Source organism: Eurypyga helias, unplaced genomic scaffold, assembly GCF_000690775.1.
Source record: "Eurypyga helias isolate BGI_N326 unplaced genomic scaffold, ASM69077v1 scaffold30288, whole genome shotgun sequence".
Classification (NCBI taxonomy): domain Eukaryota; kingdom Metazoa; phylum Chordata; class Aves; order Eurypygiformes; family Eurypygidae; genus Eurypyga; species Eurypyga helias.
This window is the reverse complement of record NW_010268530.1, coordinates 12783-32518: the sequence shown is the minus strand read 5'-3', so window position 1 is coordinate 32518 and position 19736 is coordinate 12783. Positions and strand designations below refer to the sequence as shown.

Below are 19736 nucleotides of genomic sequence, written 5' to 3'. Positions count from 1 at the left end.
CCCCACAGTCCCGGACACAAGCTGGTAGGTGGTGTTGGCCAGTCTCCAGACACCTCTCTCCTCACCCTGTCCCTGCAGCACTTCCAGGGCAGCAGCTGCACGGGATGGAAGGATGATATAGCAAAAGCCCTTAAAGAAACCGGCTACAGATGCAGTAAAACACTGAACTCCCAGATGGAAGCAGTAAGCCGGAGGACTCTGACCCAATAATCCCAGCAGGAAGTGTACCATTTAATTGGATGCTTGGATGCCATTGACATGGCTGCAAGAATTGGGCTTGTTCAGCCTGGAGAAGAGGAGGCTCCGAGGAGACCTCATTGCAGCTTTCCAGTATCTGAAGGGGCTACAAGGGTACTGGGAGAGGACTTTTTACAAGAGCCTGTAGTGACAGGACAAGGGGTAACGGGTACAAATTGAAATCAGGGAGGGTTAGATTAGATATCAGGAAGAAATTCTTCCCAGAGAGGGTGGTGAGGCACTGGGACAGGTTGCCCAGAGAAGCTGTGGATGCCCCATCCCTGGAAGTGTTCAAGGCCAGGCTGGATGAGGCCTGGAGCAACCTGGTCTAGTGGAAGGTGTCCCTGCCCGTGGCAGGGGGGTTGGAACTAGATGGTCTTTAAGGTCCCTTCCAACCCAAACCATTCTGTGATTCTATGATTCTATGGCACATGGCATGTGCTCGGCCTGACAGAGCTCCGAGACGGGGTATGTACGTACAAACTAATCACTGAGCAGCCCAACAACACTCCATAATATTGGATTGCAGCATTTTTACTGACAGTGTAATTACTGCCCAACCGAACAGAGGAGCGTTACACACAAGCACGAGATGGGATCGGCTCATCCCTTCTCTAACCCGCGTGTTTTCACTAGCGGACAGCAATCACCTTCCCTTCCTTCCTACCCAACATTCCTCCTAACTCTTCCCTCTTGAGGTTTCCCCCTCTCCAAGCCTCTGAAAGCCCTGTCAGTCCTGACACACCTTGTATGAGCAAAGCTGTGCTGGTCCGGAGCAAAAAGGGTCCCTCTGTCCCAGCGGGTGACTGACAGCGACCGGTAACGATGGATCCTCCGTTTTAGGTGTCGTACTGTCCGTTTCCCCACAGCTGACTGAAGCTCTACGGTGTAAACTCACTCCCTGTGAACTGGCTACACATCTAAGCACTACCACCAGCGTTTCACAGGTGTAACTACAGCTTTAGCACTTGTGTGTTACAGACCTAGGAAATAGTAGGGTTTTGTGGTGGGGTTTTTTTCTACAAAGAACAAGACACTAAGGTTTTGGTGAGTTTTTTAAATAAGAAGATGAGATGCTAAATTCCAGTCTTTCTTGAAACTTGGAAAACTATTCCAAACACTTCCATTATCTCAATTCCTTAACCTTTCCTTACTCCTTCTCCCATTGATTGCCTGCTGGTTTTCTTCGATACTGAGCTCACCTTTGTTATTTTTATCTGAAACACACACACACGGGTAGTTTCACCACAGATTACATCTCTCACCCTGTGCTGTAAACTGAAAGTAGATACACCAACAGCTTTGGGCTTTTTGCTAAAATCTAATAAACCTGAAAAGATTTTCATGTTATTACACAACATACTCCAGAAGGTGGAATCCTTCCCTGTTACTCACTTACTCCAGACAGCTGAATCATCTCTGCTACTCGGTACTGGCCTGAGTACTGTGCTCAGTCCCACCTCAGATGGGATGCAGGCAGTTGGGTTTCTGGATTTCACTGTAGATCTAAGCCAGCCAGCCTCACGTGACTTCTCTGTGCCATGTCAAGAAGACAACTTTCAGAAGCATTTAAGTCACTTGAAAGCCTCAACCTGGTTCTTAGGACTAACTCTAAACCCGCTCTCACTGTTAACACCGAGGGCACCAGCAGAGTGTTGTCTAAGAATGTCACACCCAAGGTGGGACCGCACGTTGGCACTGTGGGAAGGGAATCAATCCCTCCTGGGCAGTAGCATACTCCGACTGGATGGGCTGTGGCTAACCTCTGGCTCTAGATCATTTTGGGCAGACCTTGCAGTTGAGCTACAGGACTTAATCTCTGAATCTGGAAAGACCATCCTTCTGTCTTGGCATCCAGTATTATCCAAGAGGTTCTGGTAACCCTGACGACATGTTACCCAGCCGTCCTGTCCTAATGCTGCATACACACGGTTTAGTCTTCCTGATTAGACATCAGGAAGAAATTCTTCCTGCAGAGGGTGGGAGCACTGGCACAGGTTGCCCAGAGAAGCTGTGGATGCCCCATCCCTGGAAGTGTCCAAGGCCAGGCTGGATGAGGCTTGGAGCAACCTGGTCTGGTGGAAGGTGTCCCTGCCCATGGCAGGGGGTGGGGCTGGGTGGGCTTTAAGGTCCCTTCCAACCCAAACCATTCCGTGATTCTGTGATTTATGCAAATATGAGTAAAATCACGTTCAACACGTTTCTAGGATTGTCATTCTCTACCTTACATCTACCAGTTTACAACCAACTGTGTTGTAAAATCTTGCAGCTAAACACAGTAATTGGAGCGTAAAACACTGTAAATCTAATTACAAACCAGAATTGACTTGTGATCAACATCATAAAGCACCAGTGGAAAAATCTATGGTTTCTTGGACCCACTGATGGCTCAACGCTTGACTGAAACTCACAACCAAAGCTGTGAATTTTGTTTGTTAAATGGAAACAAGCCCTGAACAACACAGTTTAACTGCCCCATCCCGGTTCCAGTGCTGACGTACCTGTACCTACAAGAAGGAGCCCTGGGCCACCATCACCTCGGCTGCGGTTTCCGTGGCAGGAACTGTTCTGATCAAATTTCATGTGAGGATGCATCAGTAAAATCACAGTTAAAACAAATGCTGCTCCCTGGAAGAAGTCATGGAGTTCCTTTGCCTGTGGGGAGGAAGAGCAACACCGAAGCAACCACGTACACCCTGCAGTAATAAAATACTTCATGGGGTGAGGCTACATAAGGTACGTGAGCTCAAGCATGACGCCACATGAAGTCCCGTCGTGGGCAAAAAGCAGCAGCTACAAGAGGCAAAAATAGCAAACACACAGCTAGCGTCACCGCCATGAAATGATGCTGAAGACAGACAACCTACCATGACCTCGTTAACTTGTGAAATCCAGTGTAGGAGGGGGCAAGGCCATCGAGGTTTACTTATGGCCCATCCCAAACGAGAGAACACCCGCTGGGGAAAGGATGTAGGAAAACACGTGATGCTAGCAGGGAAATGCAAACTTAGAATCACAGAATCACAGAATGGTTTGGGTTGGAAGGGACCTTAAAGATCATCCAGTTCCAACCCCCCTGCCATGGGCTGGGACACCTTCCACTAGACCAGGTTGCTCCAAGCCTCATCCAGCCTGGCCTTGGACACTTCCAGGGATGGGGCATCCCCAGCTTCTCTGGGCAACCTGTCCCAGTGCTAACGTGACAAAGTAACTTACGTGGCTTTGCCTTTAATTCTCACTAAGTCTCACTCTGCAAAGCCCAAATCTTCACCCTTTCAACCTAAACCGGGTAACCAACCATACAAATACAGGGAGCAAAGGAATTCTGTTTCTGAGCTTATTTTAAAGAGCGTGCTCTGGCAGTACGAGGCAAAGGGGACAAAACCAAACCAGAGATCACCCAGCCAGAAGCAGACGTGAATATATTATTGGGGGAACACGCTGGGTGCATTTAAGACACGGTGGCTGGGAGCGTAACCGAGCGACACCGATGCCCCGCGTGCAGCGGGGTAACACCACATCACGCAAGCTGACAGCGGGTATTCCAGGTACAGGGAGTGAGAACACCTAATGCCCAGCCAACACCCCAGAGGGGGAAAACCACTCATAATCCAAGGGCCTCTGAAGAACAGAGGGAAAAATGCGACAGTGAGAGGGCATTCCCGTCAATCTTGCAGTGAACCCACAGCCATTCATCAGACACAACTCTTTCCAAGTCCAAACCCCCTGCTCGCACACCACGGCTGGAGGAAGTGGGAAAGAGCCTGCTTGGAAGTGGGAAAGCGCCTGCAGGAAAATACCTTTCCCTATCGCTCCAGAGAGACACGGGGAAGGTTGGGCCGCCCTACGCAACGCAGACACACACCAAGTGGTCATCTTCCCTGTCTCTCCGGGATCGATGCAAACAGCATCCAAAAGGCTCAAACTGCCCGTAATGTATTTTACAGCTGTTTTACTGGACTCCAAGCCTACGCAAGCTCCTACCTGAGCAGAACGCGCTCGCTGCGTGGTTTGGGTTTAAGACCACTCCCAATTCCATAATACAGCTTAAGAAAGAAATTCTCTTGGCTTTTCCCTGACGAAGGATCAACGCCGTTGACCCTACACCACTAACCCACCCCAGCAAAGGTGGGCGTCAGCCAACAGTCACACCTGCCACCCCAACGTTCCGAAGCTTAACCTGCCCCCGACTACACGGCAGCCCAGCACGCGCTGCCTGCGCCAGGGTGCCCACAGCCCCGCGGCCGACACGCCGTCTCCACGGGGGTTGTAGCGTTCCCTCGGCAGCCTGTTACACAGGACACTGAAACGGGCTGACACCTCCTCGACCTGCCGAAAGGCGTGCCGCGGTCTTTTCTTACCGGTACCTTGGGAAACAAGAGCCACAAAGGGCGGGCAGGGTCCCCGGCAGCCAAATTGCTATTAACTCCACCTCGAACACCGAAAATGCGCGTAGTGGGATGTCGCTATGGACCTGTCTACCCTGGAAACGACTAAAAGGCTTTTGTGCCAGATTCTCCGGGGCAAGAGCAATCCAGAGTTCCTGATAATCAAAGAGCTGCTCGTACGTGTTTCTGCACCAACGAAGAAGAGGGGGTGACTGAACGATGAGTTAGTACAACATCTGCCCCAGGCAAAGAGCTTCTACCCCCAAGGGCAGGGTTCTCTTCACCACCTGGTTCACGACCCACTTTCATTGCCTGACCATGGCTTAGCAAGCCCGAAACTCGCCCTTGGGCATGCTGGTCCGTACCCACCAACAGGCAGCAACGTTTTCTTGCTGCACCAACCCCAGTTCCCACAACCACCCAGGTGAATTACCTCCCACTTGCCAATCGCCCCCAGCAGAACCACCGAGGCTGCCAGGGGACTCCCACAAGCAGGAGCAGCAGACGGAAGAGCTGCAAGAAAAACCACGGAGCGCGGTAAGGGAACCGGTACCCCCGAGCACACCGCGGTAACGATCTACGAGCAAACACAAAGCGTGCGGATGCTGTTCAGCCCTACACATCTTCCGCTGACACAGCCACGTACTCGCGGGGCACGTCACCCCGTGAAAAGGCGAGTGGATTATTGAGAGCTGCGTTACTGTTGGTTATCAAGCGTCGGTAAGCTTCCCGCTGCAACGCAAGCCCTTAGTAACGCGGCCATCCGTAAGCCAACCCTTAGTAACAGCACAATCAAAAATCCCACTCGACAACCCCCCACAGCGGACTCGGTACTCGCAAGTGTCAGCACTTACCAAACTCAGCCCTCCGCGAACCAAGAGCCCAGGTCCGACGGGAGAGAGGGAACACCACGCGCAGCCTGCCCGGTTTTCAACGGTCGGCACACGCGGGACGCAGCTGGCTCTTGGCCGAGACCGGACCTTGTGAAACCAAAGTCACAAGTGTTACGCTCCGTTCTCCGCGAAGCCTGCGGGCGGGAAGGGAGATGAAACCGATGCCACCACCTGATCTGCACCTGGAAGGGTTTCTCCAAACAAATTCATCGTTTCCGTGAGGGTCAGGGATGGACCAAACCACGATGCTCAGCTCACAGGCAGATTCACCCACCCGTTTCCACCAGCGCTCTCACGGGGGGTGACGCAGCACCCGCCTCACTCGAGGTCTTGCTCTTCGGGGCAGAGGTGCCCAACCCAACCGTGGGCGTTGCCGGGCGTGGCGCGACGCAGCGTCTGCTTCTCCGTCCCCGGACGGCGAACACCAAACCTTCACGCGCCGGCCGAGGCGCTACACGCTTGCGTCGCCCGCCAGGCTTCACACCCGCTCCGGAGGCACGGCTTCGGTTTGAGCGGGTTTGTACACAAACGAGGTCACCGTGCCCACAGGTTTCCTAACGATCTTTTATTAAAAACAACAGAGCCCAAGACGGCCCTGAAGCTCCTGGCTGTTATAAAGCAGACTCTGCAGTTTCAAGTGAACTATGTGTCAAAGAACTCCAACCGATGCAGAGTTTAAAACTAGGTTTACAATTTCCTATTTTATTGGCATGGATGTATTTCTAAACTTAAAAACCCTTCTGGCAAGTTATCTCAATTTCTTATGACAAAATTTCTCACAACACACAAATATTTACAACATATACATATTTTTTTTTTTCAGTCTTTTACAACTGGTTCTTAAAAGACAAACAATTTATAGGTTACCACAGAACAAAAGCTGTGACTTAGTTGTTTTTAATTTCATAAAACTATCATAAGTTCTAGTGAATAGATTTTTTTTCTTTTCTTTTTTTTTTTTTTTTTAAATTCCTTGTAGCATTTTACAAGTGCAACAGAAAAATATGAAGAACCAATTTAGGATAGCTGCAGTTCATTGGATAAGTGTTGCCCGTTGTAATCACATTATTTTCACAGCAAATTCTTGAAAAAATAAGCACCAATCATTCTTGCAAAGAACAATTTTATCTAAAAGTATTGAAAAGTGTTAAATACAAGGTGTTTAATTTACAGAACAAGCAATAAATATACCATATCCAAACTTTTATTCTGCATACTGCTACCCTTGTACATATAATGTACTAAAAAGTCAGCAAATTGTCAACACCTTCTCATTATTTTTTTTTTCCCTCTTTTTTTTTTTTTTAAAGAAATCAATTTGACTTCCAACCAACAGTTTGCTACGATAACAAAGGCCACAAACAGTACGTCCGGGACAGCATACAGTGTTAAAACTGACAAACTCCAAAAGGGGGGGAAAAAAACCATCTAGCAAATCAACCCAAAAGCTGCAGATCGTTGCTGGTGATATTAACATATACTAGAAAACCTTAATATGCTGCTACTATGATTTTTATTTTTAAATGGTTTTGTCAAACATCGTAAGAGGAACTAATGCTCTTACTGATCAAAAATAATTATGGAGCCACACTGTATTCTCGTCGCCCTGCACGGAAAGATTGGATGCGATTTCGTAACTTTGCTTGAGCCTTTATTTTACAACAGAGCATCACCTCTAACTCAGAATTGCACATAAGAAGGCTATTAAAAAGTACAATAAAAATCTGCACAAATCAGACTTAAGAAGAGTCAGTATGCTGTACACTTTCTACAATATTACGTTGATAGCTGAATAAACAAGAAGTGCTGCCGCTAAGTTGTTCAGGAAGTTCTTCAGTTGAGGAATAATCAAATGGAATTTTTGTTGGGTGTGGTGTTGTGGGTTGGTGGTTTTGTTTGTTTTAAACGACATCCAGCTCAGTTTAAGACCTGTAAGTTTATGCATTGAGTCGTAAAGACTGATCATCTCTCCTCCTGGAAGAAATATCAATATCTATTGAATCCTTGCCGACAATAAGCCTTAATCTCTTTGCCGGAGGAAGAGGAATAAAGTCATCAAACTCGTCATCGTAGTCATCTTCCTCCTCATCATCCTCTTCTGATGAAGATTCATCTGCTGTTTCCTCTTCATAGTGACCGTAATCATCTACTTCCATTCGGGACTCTAAAAGGGAGAGAGTTTCACTACAACACACACCGTTTTCATGCAGGTCCTCGGGGTACGTCCCTCTGTTTTCCTCCTCTCGTTTTAGCTGGATTTTTAATTTTGTTGAACTATTGCCTGATCCTGAGTTAAATCCGTTATTTAGCTTTGCTACATATAAATTATTATCTTTTTCATGGTCTTTACTTAATTTGATGCTTATTTTTGAAGAATTCATTCCATCGCTTTCTTGGTCGTTTGCCTTGCTACTGCTATCATGGCGCCTACGAAGAGTCAGTTTAGGGATCCCAGAGCTATTTTCGAGGATAAGTTGTGCATCATACCTTGTGATTCGCCTTTTCTTTTTACTTTTTGCAGTTCTAAAGCTGTCTTTTGCTTTACAACTGTCAGCTGTTACAAGAGAGCAGCCACCAGACCCGGGGATGCAGTCTTTATAACCAACCGGTGTGTCCACCCCGTTGTTCCTCTCTCCGGGTTCTGAATGAGAACGAATCAAATCCGGTATTTCATCTTTCACGGGTGTGTTGTGTGCAGTAGTATCAGTTTCTTCTATTTTTGCAGACGGTTTCACAAGTTTCCCTTGCCGAGATTTCTTTTTTGACATGCCCGCGTCATTTTTCTGGCACCGAATCTCCCCTTTATGGGATGGTCCGTAAGCGACGCCGTTGTCGTTTACTGGATGAGACTCCTGCTCTAAAACGTCCGATCGCGTTCCGGTCAAATTATCCTTACAGCTATCCAACATATTTGGTTCAAGCTTTATGTCAGAGGTCTCCTTCAAATTCATCCTTGTTCTCACTGACCTCCTTGTTATGTACGTGCAGGGCGGTACATCACCCTGCTCGTGAGCACCTTTCACCGAGTTCAGTTGATGTTCTCTTGCTGCATGCCTTGTTAAGCACCCGCTAGAGACTGCAACTTTGACTGGTCCCTCCAATTCTTTATCCTTTTTAATGGGCAAGTTTTTGTATAAAACTACTTTAGGCTCTTTGAGAACTAAATTTCCCATTTCAAGCTTTCTAGAAGCGTTCTTCTGCTCTGGCCTTTTGCACTGGTTTCTTAACTTGATCTTCGAAAGTAAAGGCTTTACAGGCTTTTTCAGTCTCTTTGGTACCCTGGAATTATTTATATGAGTTAGCTTAGATGAGGTAGAATTCGATGATGCTGGAATTCTCGATATTGACTGTCTTGTTAATGTTCTGTTTTTGCTGTTCTTTTTTACGCCAATTGAAGATTTTCTGTTAGCTGCAAAAGAGAAAAGTGGGTTTGTTATGACACTGCTTTATCCCGAGATTCCCGCTCCCAAATACCGTAGTTATTGCATTTACACACTTCATCAAAACCTGTGAAACAGGCTAGATAGCATGCAGTGAGGAGCACAACCGCTTCACCTGCAACTCGGAGATGAAAGCAATTGACAAGTCAAAAAAACACCTAAGGGGGTTGGAAGTAGATGATTCACGGAGTGGTGGGGGTTGGAAGGGACCTCTAGGGACCATCTAGTCCAACCCCCTGCCAGAGCAGGATGCCCTACAGCAGATCACACACGAACAAGTCCAGGGGCTTTGGAAAGTCTCCAGGGAAGGAGACTCCAGCACCTCTCTGGGCAGCCTGTTCAGGGCTCTGTCACCCTCACAGGGAAGAAGGGTTTCCTCATCTTCAGATTGAACCTTCTGTTTTCCCATTTATGGCCACTGTCCCCCGTCCTGTCACTCGTCACCACTGAGAAGAGCCTGTCCCCATCCTCCTGACACCCACCCTTTAGATGTCTTTAAGGTCCCTTCCACCCCAAACCATTCTATGATTCTAAATTCCAGGTACACTTGCCTCCCTGCCCCCAATATACCAAGTTTGGTTTTCATTTAATTTTTCTACAGACATTTTAAAAAGTCTATCCCGCATTTCCAACGATTTTTAGCGAGTATTCGCTCAGCAAATCTGAGGAGCTACATGCTCCAGTATTAACCCCAGAACTCTTTCCTACGGGGCGGGGGGAAACCCCAAAACCCCTAACGACAGTCACGGACTGCGGTAAGCAAAGGAGCTTTGTCTGCCCGAGCAAAGCTGCAGCTCTAAAGCTTTGTAATGAGGGATCATAACAGGGTTTGGAGAAGTATTTTGGGTTTTTTTTCTTAAAAGATCACAGCAGCAAACAGGAGCCAGATGGAGCCATATTTTATGTGGCTCTAGACCTGTTTGCTAGTGAAGTGCAAGTTTAAAGTTATTTATACGTTGCCTGTACTGAGGGTGGTGGGGTGGGGAAGGAAGGAAAGCAAATGAAGTGATACTCACTACTCCATGAGGTCTCTCAAGACCAGCACAACCAAAAATCCTTTCCAATATCTTCTGAGATTACTAACTGTACACTTTCCCTTCAGAACAGGTACCTGAACTATCAATCCTGGATGCGGAGAGGGAACAGCTGCCCAATTTAAAGGATCTCTAAAGGACACGACTATTTAAGAATCTATTCAGAGTATTTATTTCAAAACTCTTTTCCTACAGAATGTAGATAACCCAAGCTATGTAGGTTTTCTTCCCTAAACCACACTACTGCGTGTGGCAGTTTGCCGTATTCTGAGACACACACAGTATTGACAGAACTGACACATTTAGAAATAGGACACTATTTCCTTTTGATACAAATAAAACAAGATAAGGACATACCACCTACTGTTCCTGAAGCACTTACAGAAAGCTGTGAATTTGCTGTTTAATTCCAGAGTAAATCACGATTCTAAAGACCAGTATCTGAGATGCATCACAACACTACGATGGGAATTCCATCACAGTGAAAGTTTTTCGTGTCTTCACGAAACCTGCACTCCACGCTTTCACCCCTACTTACTTGCATTAGCTTTTTCCTGAGTGGTATCTGCATCAGTGTTAGAGCTGACGGATTGGCTGTCGGAGTTTTTGCTGCTGTCACCCAACTTTTTAAGTCTGTTCAATCGTTTATCTGTTTCTCTCAGTCCATATTTACTATTAATCACAGGAGTAGGTGCTGGTAATCCCACTCTTGATTTAAAAGCACCAGTTCCACGTCTACACAGGAAAAGAGGACACAAGGTATTAATACAAACTTAGAACTTTGTTTCATATACAACAGATGGTTTATCCAAATATACCTGGGATTCCAAATGAGTGAACACTGAATTTATTAGCATTCTGTGGGTTGTTTTACTAAAATAATCATATAGATATCTTACTAAGATGTACAGTAAAACCTTCCATTTATTTCTTGCAAGAAGAAAAAATTGCAAAACTAGGTTTCCCTTGCTTTATGTCTATTTTGGGACCGTTTCATTGTCAAGTTATACAGGTGAAAATGAAATACGGTAGTTCAAAATACTACTTATGTGAGTTTAGGTAACAACTTACGTATTTCCTAATTACATCAGGCCAGTAAAAAAGTGCCAGCTTCAGTTACAATGCTTGTTACTGCATCAGCAAGAGTTGATAAGGACAGAAAATGGAATAAAATTATCACGCAGTCCTGGTTTCCTCTGTAACTGCAATACGCCAGTACGTACTTACTGTGCCAGTGAAACGGCTGAGCAAACCTAGAACGTTATTTTTCTCTTTGTTTTAAAGGTATTGCAGAATCAGATCACTTAAAGGTGAGTTTTTGTGGTGTACAAAGCGACAGCTGCCTCAGCAGTGTTGGTAAGCACTCACTATTCCTTGCTCAACTCCCCTGAATTCAAATCTCTCATATTTGATTGCTATAACACACCCTTGTGATTGAAAGGCAGATTCCTAACGTCAGAATTACCCAAACGTTAGCTTTAAAATATAACATTTTCATGTACTTAAAGCACTGAAAGTATATCTGTATTACATCAAAATCAAAGGAACTTGAGAGAACAAAGAAACATTACTTCAAGTACGAAGGAAAGAACAATCACGGTGCCCGCTTATTCAGTACTAAACAGCTCCCAGGACTGAAGTACGTTTTTACTAGCAGCTCTCTAGATACAGCCTAAGACTGCACCCTTCACTGGGAACGATCTACCCACATCGTACGAGCCTGGAGGTCCACACCAGAAAGGTCTTCCCTTGATCTGCAAGAATTGTTAGTGACCAAACCAGCCAGCAAAAACAAAGGTAGAATTATTAAAGCTATTTCTATGTAGGTGCACTAAGCTATTTCTCAATATGACTAATATTTAGTCCTTTCTAGGCTTTTTTCTCTCTACAGCCAGGTCGAACAGTACAGAGCTGTTATAGGTTCTGTGTAGTTCCTCTTACAACCAGGTGAAGCTCTCACAAACGATGCTGAGCCTCCATGCTCACAGTATATGGAAGTTTCAACGTGGCAAAAAACAACTACGAAGTTCTTCCAACTGATTTTGTGAAGAAACTAGGTTGGGACAGCACAGGTGAAAACCAAACATAAAACTTTGCTGCTACTGTGCGATGGGCAGATAGAGGTGAGTCCTGTCCAAAGCAGCAGATGTTTACAAATGCACAAACCCACAAGTTCTAGTAAATTAGGGTGAAAACTACTTTGACTGTTCCCAGCAGAAGAGAACTTCAGGTCAACAGAGAAAACATTATTGACATTTGGGTTTTCTAGTGCAAAAAGGCAAAAGATGGGGGTTGATTGCAAGTGGTCTCTCAGCAGCTACAGCTTGTTTTCCTTCCGATTTTACTTAATTCAGTACAAATATTTAAGAATCTCCACTTCTTGTTATTTTTTCAGGCCATCTCCAGAAGGGATAATCAAAAGAAGAGCGGAATGCAGGAGTTCTCGTGAAACGTGACTACTCGGTAACAACATAAACAGAAGTAATTACAGAAAACAGCTAGAAATAAATATAATGTGTCCAGAAGTCTGAGTACTCATATTAGGGACCCTGTTTCCCAAAACATACCACTGAATATGCCCAATGCCATCTAAAACTTATTTACATCCATGCATACCTTTCACAGGTGTAGCATTCGCAGTATTCGTTATTTTCTCCAAAAAACCCATCTCCATAGTAACAAGAGATTTCTTCGCCAGGTTCAATATCTCTCAGAGCTTTCACACATGCTGTATCTCTGCCCGTTGATACAAACTGGGGAAGGAGATGACAGGAAGGGGGAGGGAGGGGGGAGTTAATCATTAAGGTTGAACAGTATCTGAATAAGAAAAAAACAAGAAGTCAAACAGTTGGGGAGGAAAAGGTGTAGGGGACAAAGGGGAAAAAAAGGTGGGGTGCTTTACTTATTTACTTTTAATTTCTTGCTTACCTTACAGTTAGGTCTGCAATCTGAAAAAGGTCCAAAAGATAAAGTCAATTAACTGTTGATAAGACCTGAAACATGAATAGTTGTAGATATCTAAAGTAAGGATTCACTCTGACTTCAGTAACTGCAGAATCTCAACTAAACACTGGGAGTTATGTTACTATGGCCAAAGTTATGTACCAGAGAGACCTATTTTGATATCGTTCTGTTTCTGAGCTCTTCCCTACGCTACCCCAAGTGTTGTTTCCCTCCTCTTTAAGGTAATAGGATTCATCTTAACTCCCATCTGCTTTTCCATCAGCACACAAATGCAACAGAATCAGGTAAGCTTCAGTGCAGAAGGTTAAATAAGCCACAAGAAGTTCACTTAAGAAATACATTACTGTTGATTAAGTTAATAAAGAAATCAAAGTAACCCACAAAATGCTCCTCTGATGTAGCTGTCAGTGCCAAAGTCTCTGTGAAGGAAGGGGGTATCACTTCCTAGAGCCTTCTACGAGTTTCCCAGTTCACAGCCCATCAGGTCTGGGGAAATCCTAACAGGATTTTATCCTACAGTAACCCAGTATGCCAGGTTCAGACATCCTCTCTAAGGCCCCGCGTTGTTCAGTTCACACGTAACAGCACTTCTGAGCAGAACTGCTGATGTCCTTTAACATGCTTCCTACACTTACTACTCACCGTGGTTAATAAATGCAGCAGGACCAAGCCACAGCTGTGCACAGTTTTTCCGTGTGGAATACATGACACTGAAGTCATTCTCCCCATGTCTCAGCAGCATGTTTTCTTCCATTTCTGACAGTTCAGCAATACAGCCCACAAGTAATTCTATTTTATCATTTCGTTTCCTTTAGTGTAAAAAGAGTAACAGAAATAATCTATGTGCCAAAATTACAACGTCATTTCACAAAAAGCTGTCAATAGCAGAAAGTGTTTTGTGAACCATTTCTCAATCCCTATAAACCTCATGTTTTAATTCAGTCAGAGACAAGATATTAGGCTAAACAGACTTTTAGTCAGACATGAAGTGTTTTAATGCTACTATACAGCATCAATTACATCAGTTCTAACAGACATTACGACCATTGTTTCTACAATTTCCTGAGACTGCAAGCAAGAAATTGCAGAAGTTGATTACTTCAGCTTCTACAGTTGTTAAAACCAAAAGCAAGATGTTTTTTATTTGTGCACACTCCCCGTCAGCACTTAAGACATTTTGACTTCCTCCAGCTGCTCGTTTGCATTTCCTATACTTCTTCCTTTGGCCAGGAAAACAAAGCATAGGGAAGATGCTCAGAACTCCACAGCTGCTTAAAAAGCAAAAAAACCCACCATCAAAAAAAAACAACTTAAAAAAACACTAACAAAAGAAAAAAGGCTGGAATTCAGGTATGACATTTTCCTCTCTCACGAGTTGTTCTTCAGCATCAAGCTGGTCCTTTAAATAAACTATTTGGGGCTGAGGGGAGGGGACAACCAACAAAACCATGACTCCTGCACGTGCAGCCAGCCAACGTGCCATCGTAAGTACAGCAGGTCAGTGGCACAGAGTGCTCAGCCCAGGAGGAAGCAGAGTTTCCATCATTTTGCAAGAGCATGGTTTCCACTGCTCTTCAGAGCATTCCAAATTCTGGTCACGTTACTCTCACACAGATGAGTATGGAGATAGTAAATATACGTGAAGGACAGAAAGTAGAAGCCAAGCCTTTGAGGTGCAACATTCTCCTCCTCTAGAAAGTGCTGAGAACTACCAGTTTTGAGTCCCCATAGTTTTCCCGACATCGGCAGGGTTAAGAAGCAGCCCTCCTGTCTTGCTCTCTCTCACGCCACTCAAGGTTTTGAGCATGAAAAGTTAATTCATTTTCACACTTACATACCAAGCTTCCACTCCAAAGAATCGGCCAAGGGAAGAATTCAAACAAACTAACAAAACCAACCCCAAAATACATCACAGAACTTCCAGCTACAGTCATGAGGGGCTCAAAACCGGCCTCACCGTTAGAGCCACACAACCCCAGCCCACACGTGACACCACATCACGGTCTCTGATGTGCTGTTACGAGTACGTACTGCCACAAAGCAAACCAAACATAAGTTGGGGGGCAGTGGGGAAGGAAAAAAGGAAGGAAAATTGTTTTATTTTAAAATCTGAATCGACGCAGGGATCTGCTGGTGCTGTGTTAGACATGACACAATGTGCCACATTGTGGAAGGGGAAACTTCCAACCCTGTGTTTCCAAGAGATTCATCTTGCACCATCAAAATATGCAAATAATACCCCTGAGTTTCACAGAAAGGTGAAAAACCCATTCCCCTCCCCAGTTAATTTGCTGTAAAACAAATCTGGCATAACGAGAGCCCTGACACGGTCATGTTTCTCACAGGAGGCCAACAACTCACAATTAGAGCAAAATAATTATCTGAAAACAAGATAAAAAAATGTGTATCCTGAAAACTGTATGGCTATGTCGAATATACAAAGGAATGTCTTACAGACACATGTATTCTCTGTTAAGGACTTGGCAAAACAGACACCGAATTTTTAGTTTATAAGTAAAACCAGAGAGCTTTGTATTTCACCAGTCGCAGTTTTAATTCTGATCATACTTTAATTTTTTTTTTTTTTAGAATCTTTCAAAATCACTGACACAAATAGCATGTGACAGTGAACTGCATTTCTTACCATTCCTTCGTTGCAACGATTTTGGCTCCATTTTGCTCAGAAGAATACCGATTACAAGGCAGGATCTCAAACCCACTGTCAGTTGCAAACATTCGTAAATAAATAAATACCTGCAGCGAAGGAGAAAAGTACTTTTCTGTCACAAGCAAAACAAAAGCAGTGAGGAACTCTTATACAAAAATAATGAAAGTCAGTGACCTGCACAAAAAGCACACCAAAATGGATACTGCAATGGGAAGCTGTTTGCTGAAATGCGTTTCTGGTTACACATTTTAGCCATACACAGCACGTTAACCTTATTGTTCCCAGGGACTTGCAGCCATCCTCACATGGATAACCTGACTATCCAAAGAGATTAAAAAAAATTGAAGATGCCTTGAATGGTACAGAATTGGCCTAACCAATTAAACTGCATAATTTCTTCTTAAAGTCACCGAGTAGTTGCATTTAAGAATTTTTCTCAGCTCTTCCAAACCCACTGAGACAAGAACCACCTATCACTCTGCGGGATCCCATTTCATTCTTTCCAGTTCCGAAAAAGATACTGCTTCCATGACAAATCCAGATGCTGAATTCAGGGATTGCTAGATCTTCTCAGTTAAAGTGCAGTTGTATTACTCAGCAAACACTCTGGGAAAGCAGAGTTTGCTGCCTACTTTTTTCCTACAGTACTAGATTTTATGCACTTTAAAGTAGGCCAAATTCCTTTTGACTGTGTCGGAAAACACCGCACTCATGCCTGAAGAAGTTCTTTGTTTCTTAAGGTAAAAAAATCTATTATTTCCTTGCAACTTTGAGAGTCAATCACCTTTACGCTCTACACAAAATGGGCTTGGGGTGTGGGAAGTGGAGGAAGAGGAGTAACACTTCCACATAAAGCCCCGATATCCAAAACAACTGAGGCATTTTGAGGTAACCAAAATACCCCCTTTTCCTTTACCTTTCTTTGTCGTTCGATTTACGATAGCTGTTAAGTTATAAAAAACAAGCAAACAAAACCAAAACCACCACTATAAACCAAACAAACAAGGAGTGGGAAAAAAACCCCTTCCAAAGAATGGAAGAATTCCTCAACTCTCATCTTGCAGAAGCAGTCTTCTTTCTTTTGCTTATGACTTAATCCAACAGCAAAAGAGGCAAACATGTTTTCCTTTCCACATGTCTATTAAATAAAAGGTAACTCAGTAAATACATCAAAAAAAAGCAGGGGTAGAGTGGGGGAAAGCTATCTGGGTTTTAAAAAATGAAGGAAGCTCCTGTTAAAAAGCTCAAACAACACATAACAGTGGATTACTTTCCTTTACTACTGCTACATTCCTAGGAAATGTTTACATTTTCTCAGCCTTTCAACCATCTGAAAAAGCACATTAATTACAAATACACCTACATGTTCCTTGAACAACCTTTCCTGCATTTTGTTCTTGTTAAGAAAATAGTGCCGGGCCCAGTCACCTGACGTCAAGGACTTGAAGGCTTTTTCTAAGTGCTCATCTTTCTTGAAACGTTCAATCACCTCTTTGAGTTCTTCTTGCCTTCCTTTAATAGGTCGAAATCTGAAAGGAAGAATAAAGCTATTCCAGTCCACTGTTATTCATGCTCAGTTCTACCTCAGTTACTCACAGCCATATAAATACTGAACTCCTAGCATGCAGAACCTGACCATTATGTACTCCAATCACAAAAAAAAAATTATGCAACTATCCTGAAGTGTGATTTCAAATCAACTTTCGTCCAACCCAAAGCCTTATACTGACTAACCCACTATATGGGTTTATGTACACTGCAGACAACGTTTGCATTCACGTAAACCACACCTCAGTGACTACTCAAAAAGCAACACACAGCACAGATACTACACCCGTGGAAGACTGACCTTCCACAAGTTAGTACTGTAAGAATTTTTAAAAAAAAAAATATTGGTTACAGGAAATGGGTAGCTGAAACCCACGGGTAGATAAAGCATGTAAATAAACCCCTGTACATTAGCAGAGAATTCTGCCTTGCTCCCAAAGCTTGAGAAAAAGTATCCTTCCTATCTTCAACAGGAAAACATTGGTTACAGAACTGTATTACTGCAAGAAGCAGGAGCTCCATTTCTGAGCTGTAAAACCATCAAGAGAAAGCAGAAATCAATTAAAGATTATGTCAGATCTCTGTAAATTGCCTTTGACCGAGCACACAGCCATACATGCTCTGCTTTGGGGTGTACTTCTAAGTGTATGACACACCCCAGGGGACTCTTCACAAAGATAAAAATTTTCTAGGGTTATGAGAAACAGTTTTCTGCAGCTTCTTCTACAACTCACATCTTTTGCTGACTCAGCACATGGCAAGTCTTAAATAAGTGAACAGCTTTTGATTAAATCCATAAGACTAAGTCCCATTACTTGTTGCTTGATGCGTGTAACCATGCTGACTTCATTTCTTCTTACATACCAAATGAGGTCTGTATTTGATGATAAAAGTAAACAAGGAATAATAAATTGCTGAAGGTGGTGGAATGAAACCTCAGATCCCTAACGGATACCCTGTTTTTTAAATTACCATTGTCACTTGGTTTATCCTCATCTCCAAATACTGAACGGTGCAAGTAACTTCAGATGAGCTGCTTCTGTGCAACTTATATGAAGGAAACAAAAGACCTTCAGCATTGCACATCCCAATTTTATTTCACCTTGTAGAATAGTAAGAGTTTAATCAGAAATAGCCAATAATGATGAGGATTCAATTTCCTTTATTAGAAGTAAAATGTTGTGTTTATGCTCCTGATACAGTAAAGAAAGATCCCCAACCGCAGTATCCCAGCAGCAGTGCAGGCGATCAGCACCCAATGCTACTGCTTTCATGCACCTTCTCTGCATTCTCCACCTGAGAAACTTCCTTGGAACATCATGACTAAGCAATCTTCTAGATCATTTGAATATGGAAAAAATTATCAGCATAAACCTGTGAGCTTTCAGAGAAGATACAGTACAGTCTTTCTGAGAAGATGTTACCTAAGTGTTCTGGCTGGGACAACATCTAACAAAACAGCAAGAGTCAGTCAAGAAATAGATGCCCACTTAGAACTGTAGCATATACCGCGCCAAGAAATTTCAAATCAAGTTCTTCAATAGAGAATAGACTTATCCATCTCCCCAGAAAACTGCCTAGCAAGCTGCTGAGACGTCATCACAAAGGAAAACTCCTTTTAGACTTCAGATGACATTCATTATTATTTTTGTTCTGTAGCACAGAAACATCTTCCTCAACTTGCCAGTCAGATACAAGAGTATCTCCCAGTTCTCCCCAAACCAAGAAGAATTCTACCAGATTTGACAGTCATAACTCACACACCTTCCTCAGACATTACAGGAATTTAAAATTATATAGCCTGAACTAAACCTGGCTAGATTCAGAATAAGACTTGCTCTCATTTTCAGTTTAAATCGAAAGAGTTTTCCCAACAAGTAAATTTTCCCAAACGTGCCTGTATCATGAGAAGTACAAAGCACACCAGTACGCACAAACACGACAGGTCAACCTTTTGTTAACATCTTTATCTGCAAACAGGAGGAAAAGACACAGGATTTATTACAGCTAAAACTGCTCTTCAGCTATTCTTGCTGGACTAAATGAATGATTGCTCTCTCCCCTGCATTTTATGGTATATGTTGAAATGCACAGTTTTTTTGGCTAAGTGACCCGCAGGAGCAAAGACAGACGGAAAACCCGTAACATCCAAAACTGAATTAGCACCTGAGACAGGCAATGCACATGCTGGTAGACATAATCGTATTTGTTTGTCATCAAGAAGCTTGGTCTAGGCTAGCTAAAGAAAGCAGTATCCCAACGCAGCCACCAGCAGGGACGGGGGGGAGGATAAAGGAAAAATCAGGACAGATGCTAAGCTTAAACTGTGTCTCTCAAGACTTACAGAAAAAGAATCAACACTATGTTTTATCATAGAATCACAGAATGGTCTGGGTTGGAAGAGACCTTAAAGATCATGTAGTTCCAACCCCCTGCCATGGGCAGGGACACCTTCCACTAGACCAGGTTGCTCCAAGCCTCATCCAGCCTGGCCTTGGACACTTCCAGGGATGGGGCATCCACAGCTTCTCTGGGCAACCTGTCCCAGTGCCTCCCCACCCTCT

General features: G+C 43.9%; 1 protein-coding gene across 2 annotated transcripts in view; it reads right to left on the bottom strand.

Annotated features, from left to right (window-relative positions):
* Positions 1-7408: 7408 nt before the first annotated feature.
* SUV420H1 (suppressor of variegation 4-20 homolog 1 (Drosophila)) overlaps positions 7409-19736 on the bottom strand; it is a 20257-nt gene continuing 7929 nt past the window's right edge. The window contains exons 3-10 of one of the 2 annotated variants that reach the window (XM_010157761.1): positions 16988-17153; positions 15601-15710; positions 13599-13765; positions 12921-12940; positions 12609-12745; positions 10531-10727; positions 9633-9635; positions 7409-8927 (exon numbers count right to left, since the gene is read on the bottom strand). In XM_010157761.1, the coding sequence (XP_010156063.1) occupies positions 7456-8927; positions 9633-9635; positions 10531-10727; positions 12609-12745; positions 12921-12940; positions 13599-13765; positions 15601-15710; positions 16988-17153 (2272 nt within the window). In that variant the 3' untranslated portion in view covers positions 7409-7455. The remainder of the gene's footprint in view (positions 8928-9632; positions 9636-10530; positions 10728-12608; positions 12746-12920; positions 12941-13598; positions 13766-15600; positions 15711-16987; positions 17154-19736) is intronic. The other variant, XM_010157762.1, reaches the window with a different exon arrangement.